At 35.3% G+C, this 11,174-nt stretch overlaps 1 protein-coding gene across 2 annotated transcripts; it reads left to right on the top strand.

Moving 5' to 3' along the window:
- The first annotated feature begins 5,790 nt into the window (after nucleotides 1-5,790).
- Nucleotides 5,791-7,972, top strand: LOC133460086 (dynein light chain 2, cytoplasmic-like). 2 transcript variants are annotated; one of them, XM_061740607.1, is made up of 3 exons: nucleotides 5,791-5,920; nucleotides 7,013-7,160; nucleotides 7,243-7,972. In XM_061740607.1, exons 2-3 carry the CDS (start codon nucleotides 7,029-7,031, stop codon nucleotides 7,378-7,380), a joined length of 270 nt encoding a protein of 89 aa, XP_061596591.1. In that variant the 5' UTR covers nucleotides 5,791-5,920; nucleotides 7,013-7,028; the 3' UTR covers nucleotides 7,381-7,972. The 2 variants fall into 2 exon arrangements, with proteins under 2 accessions (XP_061596591.1, XP_061596592.1); XM_061740608.1 differs by having other exon boundaries at nucleotides 5,822-5,910.
- Nucleotides 7,973-11,174: the final 3,202 nt, after the last annotated feature.

Here is an 11,174-nt window from a genome sequence, read left to right as displayed (position 1 = left end):
CACCAAAAAAAATGGATAATATTTACATGTGCAAAAATACATGAGGTATTTAGCGGTTCACCAAGTTCACCCACTTTCACGGATTTAGCAAAAAAGAAATGAAAATGCACCGTAAAGTCTTAATTCAATACATTTTATTGTATTTATATAGCGTCTATTACAACAGAAGTTATCTAGGATCTTTCCAGAGACCCAGAACATGAACATAAACCCCCGAGCAATTATTACATAAACAGTGGCAGATAAAAACCTCTTCGCTGAGTCCTGTGGAAAAAATGTTATAAACTGAAACTAAATGAGCATGTTAGTAGTTGGTGGAAGTTGTTAACAAATGGCACCAGATCTAGATTAATAAACACAAAGATGCAAAAGAAAGACGATTCAGAGTATCTGAAAACCTAACACAATGTGGCAGACAGACTCAATGTTGGCAACAACCTCTCATGGAAATTAGGGAAAAGGTTAAAGAAGGAAAATATGCTGAGATCTGGGATTTTTTAGATAATATATCTTTCCTTGAAATTAAATGTATGAACACATGTTTTGCTATGATTTTTTTTTAATATGAAAGAATCATTGAAAAAATAGAAGTAAATCGTTTTATTTATATGATTATCGATTATTTGGTTGAACTATAATGTGGCAGTAATTCCGTCCTGCCGCCACCAGATGGCGGTAATGAGGCTAAACAGTTAATTTATTTAAATTTCAAGCTACAAAGCTGCAGGTACCAAATCCATCCTTCATCTGTGACAAAAACAGCAGAGTTAAATTACCCTGATCCTCTCAAGCGGATTCAGGGACATGGAAGAGATGAAACGGTTAATCGTGAGAAAATGTAATTATTGTAATTTGATGCTTTTAACATTATTCAGTGTTTTAATCTAAAATAACTTGAGTTATCTTGAGTAAACATACAGAATATGTTTAAGTATGCTCTTAAGTGTGAATGACTAGTCAAATTATAAAGTCCTTCAAAGACAGCAGCCACTGATCAATATGCTGAATGTAGGAAAATCTAATCGATAAAACTCTAGACAGAAATAAAAATAAAATCAATTCCTCACACTGGGTCAAAGGTGAGCTGATCTGAACGACCGGGGAGACGAGGCCGAGGAAAGTAATGCCAAGATGGAGATGAATCCAAGTGTCGTCGGGGTAAAACAAAAGGGATACAACTTTATATCAGTGTACTTGAACATGTCTGAGCAGTTAAAGATACTTGTATGTGTATATGTCATTTTTATTTAACTATACATCAAAACTGCCACTCTTATATTTAGTAAAAACTGTAAAACCTGTGCTGAAGGAGGGGCAGCGTGGGCTCCGGGCCTCTCACCTGCTCCTCAGTGAGCCAGACAGAACTAGATCATTAAAAAAATAATTATAATATTTGTCTCTGCTCAACACAACACAGAGGTGATGGAGCTACAATCATCCAGGCAACATACTAATAAACTAATCAGTCAACAGCAATAAAAGAAATCATAAAAACACATCCAGCAAGACTGAAGATATGTATAACACAGTTTGTTGTATAATAATAATAAAAAAAAAAACAATTTCAATGGTATAAATACATTTCAAAAACATGAAACAGTGTTTTCTTACAAAATGAATGAATGAATGAATTGTTTATTTCGGACAGAATACATTGAGACATTTACATGTTCATTTCACAAATAAAATAAAAGGTAAATAGAAATGTCCGAAAAAGGAGTAGCCTGAAGCCAAGGGCTTATTATAGCCCATCCTGTGCAGTGTGTATCATTCACACAATATGGCATCTGGTGGATAATACACAAATAAGAAAATAAATATATAAAAAGAAAACAAAGAGAAACTGTCATTGCATTATGTTATATAAAAATAGTAATACCAATAATGCAAAAAGGGGTATATAGTGGTGCTATTTTCATGTACCGGTAATCTATAATAAGCTATACCAACATAATTAACAGATTCGTTATAACTGTTTATCGTTTTATATTTAAACATTTTTTTGAAAACATAAATTGAGGTACACATTCTTAAATCCTTATCACAGCAATTCCACAATTTGACACCAAATGGATGGATGGAGGCAGCGCTCTATCTGGACTCCAAACGTCTCAACACCTGTGTGAATGTTTCCATAATAATAAATCGCATGGATCAGGATATGTGAGTGTTCACCTCATCAGCTCGACATGAAACATCTGGAACTTGATCTTTTCAGGAATTCCTTAATCTCAAATCCCAAAAACGACATATTTATTACCCTTGCATTAGTCTTTGCTGATTTTTCAAGATAAAATTCTGTAGAATAGGTTCATCAAAATAAGTTATGAGCTCTGACCGTTTTATCTAATGATCTAATTATGATTCACTGAGTTACGGTTCTTGACTGCTGGTTTCTCCGACTCTGAGTTCTGGTTTTTTGGAGCATTAGAAACTCAAAGTTTCTGTTTCTCTGCCCTTCTGCGACTTCCGAGGCCACGGATCGTTGGATGTTCCCACACCGACACCCGTGAGGATCTGCTGACTTCCTGCACTTCACAAACCTGCTGCTGCTTCAAATCAGCGTCATCTTCTATCTTCTTTATACTCAGTACTGGAGTTGAGGGGGGACAGCATCCCCCCCTGAAATAAAAACGGTCAAAATCATCCCCCCTTTCCATCCCTTATGTCATTTCATCAATGAATGTGGTTTTACTGCTATTTCAACATTTAGAGTCATCACCAGAAAAATAACGTATTTGACAATTTTCACCTGTTTCAAGTAAATTTTCACTTGAAATAAGTAGAAAAATCTGCCAGTGGGACAAGATTTATCTTCTTATTACAAGCAAAAAAATCTTGTTCCACTGGCAGATTTTTCTACTTATTTCAAGTGAAAATCTACTTGAAACAGGTGAAAATTGTTGTTTTTTCCAGTGATGAGTCTCGTTTTAAGTGTAATGAGATTTTTTTACTATAATGAGACATTTTAACTAGAAATAAGACAAATATTCTTGTTAAGATTTTGAGTTTTTGCAGTGATCCATGTTACTTATCCTGTGAAGGACAGAGTCATATTGATAAGTTCAGAAAACAGTTTTTTATTGTTGTGTTTTGATGTATTTGATGTAAGCCCAGTGGATATTTAAAGCTTACAGAAGGCTGCATTTAACTGCTGCTATGTCATTCCTGCAGTATTTCTGCAGGTGTTTTGGTCAGTGCTACAACCTGAGTACTGTTTATACTGATCTGTTGGGTTTAATCTGATTTGATCACGAAGTGCAAAAACAACAGAAAAATGTAACATTATACTATGAGGTTTGATGTCTCTGGAAACAGAAATATTCAATATCCTCTATTCAGCAGTTAAAATGTTGATGGTCTTCAACCCAACACTGATAAACAAACTATAAATGAACATAAACCAGGAATGTTGACAGGGATTGGTCTCTTTCCTCTTCTGATGTTTTAGTTTGTAGGTTTTGAGAATAGTGAGCAAGTTAAATCCTTACAAACATACTGAGTAGGTGCACCATGTGACGGGCGGTGACGTACTGGACCTTAAAACACTGGTCCAGTTTATTAAACACCAAATACAGAAAAACTCTGATTATATTTTTGAAATTTAAATAATTCAGACCAACATTCGTTTTGTTTTAGAGGATCAGGAATTCATTGACCTTCTGTCATCACAAGGTCAAGGGTATCTTAATCTGAAAAAAGAAAAATCATTCAGTTTTGTTTCAGCCTATGAAACATGAAATGACAACGTCAGAGCTGCGATCTATCTATCTATCTATCTATCTATCTATCTATCTATCTATCTATCTATCTATCTATCTATCTATCTATCTATCTATCTATCTATCTATCTATCTATCTATCTATCTATCTATCTATCTATCTATCTATCTATCTGAGTGCTCACGAGGACATGAGTACGTATTATGAAGCTTTTTAATACCTGACATATGAAATAACACCAAAAAACGTCTGTTTTTTTTAATTTCAAGTGTTGATTATATATATAGAAAAACAATAGAGGACTGACTGAAAAACACTTCAGATTCTGGATTTAACACTTTCAAAATAATTGTTTTTCCTATCAGTACAAACACATTATGCTCTTCTTTGTTAGTTATTTATATTTTTTGGCCTCAGAAACTCATGTCTCCTATATGAAAAAAATGTAAGAAATAAAGAAAGAAATATAATAACCAATGTATTTATAAAGATCCAACAAATATTAATTAGAAAACCGTTAAAGACAGAATTGGGAGTGGTTTTATTTGCACATATACACACACATACAGGACTGTATCAGAAAATTACAATATTGTGATAAAGTCATCAAGTGAAGAGAAAATCCGAAGTGCTCAGGGAATTGTTAAGAAAGAATCTTGAAGGTGCTCTTTGGTGTTGGGGAAAAAAACAATATCTAATCAAAAAAAGGGAGTCCAAGGCACTCTTCTAGTGGAAAAATATAAAAAGCCTTTATTGAAACATGGCTATTAGTATAAAAACATGGGAGCAGAGACCCACGCGTTTCGGCGCAAGCCTTCTTCAGGCTTGTGATAAAGTTCTTTATTTTCTGTAAAAACAAAAATCTCATACATTCTGGATTCATTACAAATCAACTGAAATATTGCAAGACTTTTATTATTTTAATATTGCTGATTATGTTTTACAGTTTAAGATTAAGATTCCCAGAATATTCAAATTTTTTGAGATAGGATATTTGAGTTTTCTTAAACTGTAAGCCATGATATTAAAATAATAAAAGGCTTGCAAAATTTCAGTTGATTTGTAATGAATCCAGAATGTATGACATTTTTGTTTTTGTAATTGCATTACAGAAAATCACAATATTCTAATTTCAGTCCTGTATACACACACATATATCAATCATCCCATCTACTGATTTGTCTCTGTATTGATCTCTCTATTGATCTGTACCAGTTCATATTTCTCATGTAGCAAAGATTGGTTTAAGATTCAGTTGAAACAATATCTTTTAAAATTTAATGAATTATGATTTGACATTTGGAAGGAACAGAATGAAGTTTGAATAGAATTACAGGTAGTGTAAACCCTATCACAATAAAGGTGAAAAGTGGTCAAGAATTATAAGATACGGTCATTTCAGGCAGGTATTGTTTATGAAGGTGTTTTATTTGATTTGATTTCTATGTATTTATGTCTGAGGATGATGGTGATTTACAGGACTGTCTCAGAAAATTAGAATATTGTGATTTTCTGTAATGCAATTACAAAAACAAAAATGTCATACATTCTGGATTCATTACAAATCAACTGAAATATTGCAAGCCTTTTATTATTTTAATATTGCTGATCATGGCTTACAGCTTAAGAAAACTCAAATATCCTATCTCAAAAAAATTGAATATTCTGGGAATCTTAATCTTAAACTGTAAGCCATAATCAGCAATATTAAAATAATAAAAGGCTTGCAATATTTCAGTTGATTTGTAATGAATCCAGAATGTATGACATTTTTGTTTTTGTAATTGCATTATAGAAAATAAAGAACTTTATCACAATATTCAGATTTTCTGAGACAGTCCTGTATATATCAATCATCCCATCCACTGATTTGTCTCTGTATTGATCTCCATATTGATCACCGTGATCATCAATGTCGATCAGTGCCTGCGGGGGGAGGGCGTGGGTGGCGCGTTGCATTCTGGGATGAAATAAGATGCGGGTCCGAGTCCGCGAGTGGAAGCCCGCGGGCCGCAGGGCGGAGGCTGCGCCTCAGCCAATCAGCGCGCAGGGATTCGCGGAGGGGGCGGGGCCTGGGCGAGGGGGCGGGGCCTCCGCACCACGCGTCCTTCCATAAATGAAGGAAAAGCGCTTCTGCCTCCCGGAAACGTGCAGCTGGAAACCCTGAAGAAGCTCCAAGGAGACACGGTGAGACACGGTAAGGGACTAAATCTGGCTAGGGACGGTTCGTGGGGCGGGTTTAGGTCTGGTTCCGGGGTGGGGGGGACCCTGGGGACCGTAGGGGCCCGGGGGGGGAGATGATGCTGCGGGTGATGCTGCTGTTGTTCCGGCCTGACCAGCCGCAGCATCCTGCATTGTTCAGGAGGGTCTCTGCTCCGGCTGCTGGGAGGCTTTATTGTCTGCTTATATATAAATAAATACATAAAATAGTGCTTTAAAAATAAATAAATAAATAATATTCTGGTGTTAGACTTTAATTATCTGTGCTGCCCTAAATAAAATCCAGGACACCTGTCAATCAAGCTCCATTACCCTGCAAGGGTGCATGACTAATTTGGCCCACAAATTATGTAAATCACAACTTCTGTATCCAGATGGGTTTAATTTATACAAGTAGCAATGATGCAGTCAGTTTTTATCTTTTTATTTATTGTGTGCACCTGCACTGATGTGTTTGAAATCAGGATTTCCGCAGGGTTTTAAAAAGTATTAAAAGGTGAAAATGAAAATTGCCAAATTTAAGGCCATTAAAAGTGTTAAATTCACTGTCAGAGGTATTATTATTATTTTTTTTAAATTGGTATTTTTTACCTGATGGGTTTAATTTATACAAGTAGCAATGATGCAGTCAGTTTTTATCTTTTTTTTTTTATTATTTATTTATTGTGTGCACCTGCACTGATGTGTTTGAAATCAGGGTTTTAAAAAGTATTAAAAGGTGATAAATGGAAATTGACAAATTTAAGGCCATTAAAAGTGTTAAATTCACTGTCAGAGGTATTATTTTTTTTTAAATTGGTATTATTTTTTACCTTTTACATTTTAAGCAGTCTATTTTATTGTCATTCACAAAGTGAAATAAATGTGAAACATCTGGTCAACATCAATGAGTCTATAAATCTGTTCTGTATAGTGTTCTATAGGTCAAAATCTGTATTAATGTTAAAAGGTCTGTGATTAACACTTAATGTTGTGACAGTTTTTAAAAAAAATCTGAAGGTAATGAAAAAGGTATTAAATTTAACATAAGGATTGCTGTATAAACCCTGGAAATGCTTTTGTTTTGCAGCCAGAAAACAGCAACCATGTCCGACAAGAAAGCAGTGATCAAGAATGCAGACATGTCTGATGAAATGCAGCAGGATGCAGTGGACTGTGCCATGCAGGCCATGGAAAAGTACAATATCGAGAAGGATATTGCTGCTTATGTCAAAAAGGTAACGGTCGCAGCAGCTTTGGCTTGGAATAGACGCACATGCATTGAGCTGCGTCTTTATCAATAACTGCTTTCCTTTGCAGGAGTTTGACAAGAAGTACAACCCCACATGGCACTGCATTGTTGGGAGGAACTTTGGCAGCTACGTGACGCACGAGACGAAGCACTTCATCTACTTCTACCTGGGTCAAGTTGCTATTCTGCTGTTCAAGTCGGGCTGAGGGGTCCACCGTGCCGCGCCGCATGTCGCCCGCCACCTTCCTGCAGACGTGCCTTGCTCCGGGGTCCCTGCTCTCTCCAGTTAACCTGTGGTGGCGGCGCTGCGGCCGCGGCGCTCTCCTCATGTTTGGACTTCATTCCTAGAAAGTGCCAGCGTAAAAAGCTGACTCTGGTGACGCTCAGACTTCATACATCTGACAGACTCCGTTTCGGCTCAAATTTCTGGGTAATTTGCTGTGCACTAATGTACGGACCTGTCGTTTTATTTCACATGAAGATTGTTACTTTCAGTTTTTTTTCTTCATTGCATTAAAGTGAGCAACAGAGTTTTTGTTGAATTGCCTTTTTAATTTCCAGTGATGGATGGGACTAAATGCCGAAACTGTTGCTTGTACTTAATAAAGGCTGTAACACGCAGATGGATTTGACGATGTACATTCTTGAACGTCCCTGTTTACACTTGAGTCATATATGTTTGGTGTTGCTGCTGCGTGTCTCTGGAATGTAACACTACGTGCTGTCTAGTATTGGAATAATTGAGACCTCAAATGTGTTGAGCACAAAGCTGAATTTGGATTAAACTGGTTCAAAATCTGTTGGCTCTTGACTGTTACTGTCTATGAAGCAGCTTATCGCAATAAACCTTCACTACAACCGTCTTCTAGAGCAGGTTCTCCACCCCTGGACCTCCTGTCCTCCATGTTTTAGATGTTTCCCTGCTTCAGCACACCCTGATAAAAATGACTTGTCATTAACAGACTTGTGCACACCTGGATGAGAAGCTGATGAGCATTAATTAGAATCAAGTGTGATGATGCAAGGAGAGATTTAAAACATGCAGAACAAAAGGTTGAAGATCCCTGTTCTAGATGCAACCCAAAACTAACCCAGTGAGGAAAATACCCAGCTTCTGCAAAAGTAATTACGGATCACCGCTTTTAAAATGGTGAGACAATACGTTTCTTTTATAAAACCGGTTTCCATCAGAGATGCACCGATTGATTGGGTGGTGGTCACTATTGGTATACAGGACTGTCTCAAAAAATTAGAATATTGTGATAGTTTATTTTCTGTAATGCAATTTAAGAAAAACAATGTCATACATTCTGGATTCATTACAAATCAACTGAAATATTGCAAGCCTTTTATTTTAATGCTGATATGTCTTACAGTTTAAGATGAAGATTCCCAGAATATTCTAATTTTTTGAGATAGGATATTTGAGTTTTCTTAAGCTGTAAGCCATGATCAGCAATATTAAAATAATAAAAGGCTTGCAGTATTTCAGTGGATTTGTAATGAATCCAGAAAGACGTTTTTGTCATTGCATTACAGAAAATCACAATATTCTAATTTTCTGAGAGTCCTATATTTCTGTTTTACATGCACCATATGAAAAGCCTTTATTTTTTTTACTGCATGAAATTCAATTTTGTTCTTGATCATTAAGCACATGAGGATGCATCACTTTTCTGAGCTTGTTGAATGTTGTGATGATAACAAGAGTTAATCTAAATATAAAGGTAGTTGAGTGCACACCATGCAGCGTCTGACCTCTTAATATATGCAGATTATATTTCTGAGAAGGAAAACACAGCCTAAAACTGGTTTGACCTAAATGAAAATAGGAAATCTGAATCAGGGATGAGAAGTGCAGTAGATGCACCACTAGTTTTAATAAATGAACATGCAACTTCAGCTTAAACCTGAAAGTCCAGGCATGTGCTCCTTTCAAATAGCTTGTGCAAGAAGTCTCTCCAGGTATAGTGTCAGGAATCTGTGAGCATTATAAACCACTTGGCCGGTACTTTAGAAGTGCACAGCAGATTTATCAGCCGCCCAAAATGAGCTATTATCAGTATCACCATTTTAATACCTAATAAACAAATTAAACTAATTAAACATGAGCTGTAGAAGAAACATCCTCCTAACCGCTTTCTGAATGCTGATGTTGCGCAGTCTGTCCACAAGAGGGCGCTCTGCAACTCGCTGTTGCATTTGGGATATAAAATAATCTATGCTGATTATAAATGCTGATATTTATCCACAGGGGATGGCTCAACTCAAATATCATGAATCAGAATCAGAGCAACTTTATTGATCGCGGAGGGGAAATTGCTTTTTGTTATTTATTTATTTTATTTATTGATTTATTGTTGGCTTTATCTTGAACAACAACAAATCACCATCAAATTAAAAGTGTCAAAATATATTTAAAAAAAAGCAAAACAATTTAACAGTCTCATCCAGAAATAAAGAACAGCAAAATAATGTGTTGGAGAGGGAACAGGAGGAAACAGAATGCTTATTTAGTCCTGTCCCTTCCTCACAATATCATATCATAGGCCATAGAAAATATAAAAACGAAAAATGTAAATAAAATAAGAAAAGAAAGAAAAAACAAAATAATAACAAATAAATAAATACAACACACACTATTAATAAACAAAGATCAAGGCATAATTAAACTAGCCTCCTACAATATCCTAAACTCAAAAAATGTATTTCCCAGTCACTTCTTTGCTGATCCATGACCAGTCATGAATGCAGGGAGTTACATTTGTATCGTATATGATGTATCACATAAGGAACAGAATAATAATAAAAGAAATACATACAGAAGGTAAATTGAGTTCTTTAGAGGTCCTTATTTTTATATTTGTCAAGAATTGTTCTCTTGTTTTTAAACTGTATAGAGTTAGTGCTTCGTTTTGATTTCTTCAAGACCATTCCACAAAGTTACAGAGTAACTACGAGTAGTACGTACACAAGGTTGTTTAAAATTTAGTTTTCCTCTAAGATGATATTTTCCTTCTTTATCTTGAAACATTTTTTGAATGTTTCAAGATAAGTTGTGACTTTTTTTTTAGTTTATACCAAAAAAGATCCAAAAAAAATGACACATTCTCAACAATTAACAACTACCAAGTAATAATAGTAATTATTGAAATAATAATAATAATAATAATAATAATAATAATAATAATAATAATAATAATAATAATAATAATAATAATAATAATACACCATACTTCTAGATGTGGTCCCACTTGTGGTATAGGAAAGATGGAGCGTGGGGCCCCAGATCCTCAGGCCCACCACACTCCTACAACTAAGGAATAACCCAAATACTATTTCCATCATAGGAGAAGAAGTGGAGATTTAGGAATATAAACATCCTGTTATTCACCTAAAAAAAAGACTGCGCTTGAGACACGTTATTTTGATACTGTAAACTTCATTAAAGTGGTGTCAGGTGGGGGCCCTGATGGAGGTCTTCTGTCAACTGCCACTACAACTTTTCACTACAAAGTTGCGTTAATTTAAATGTTTTCAGGACCAAATAAGACGGCAGATATCTATTCTCAAAATACCACATACATACACAAACATACAAGATGTGATGTGCGTCCAAAATGTACAAAAACATTTTTAAATTAATCCAGCACAATATTTTTAAGGGGGAATAACAAATCCGTGTCCCATCCAATAATCTATTTTCTTTTTAATTCACTCGGTTTGTCAGTAATTTTGTGTTATTTATTTGTACATTTGCACACGTTCACAGGCGACCCTCTGATGCATGTTTTGATTGATTGATTGATTGATTGATTGATTGATTGATTGATTGATTGATTGATTGATTGATTGATTGATTGATTGATTGATTAAAATTCCTTATTCAGTCACATCACACTACAAGAATTATCAACTCAAAAATTATCGACAAAATAGTGACTGAAAGGCACAGGCAGAAGCATAGTGCTTATATTCAAGCCTGTCCTACATACCAAAA

Source organism: Cololabis saira, chromosome 14 (genome assembly GCF_033807715.1).
Source record: "Cololabis saira isolate AMF1-May2022 chromosome 14, fColSai1.1, whole genome shotgun sequence".
NCBI classification, from domain to species: domain Eukaryota; kingdom Metazoa; phylum Chordata; class Actinopteri; order Beloniformes; family Belonidae; genus Cololabis; species Cololabis saira.
Note: the sequence above shows the minus strand (reverse complement) of the source record. Positions and strands in the feature narration are given on the sequence as shown.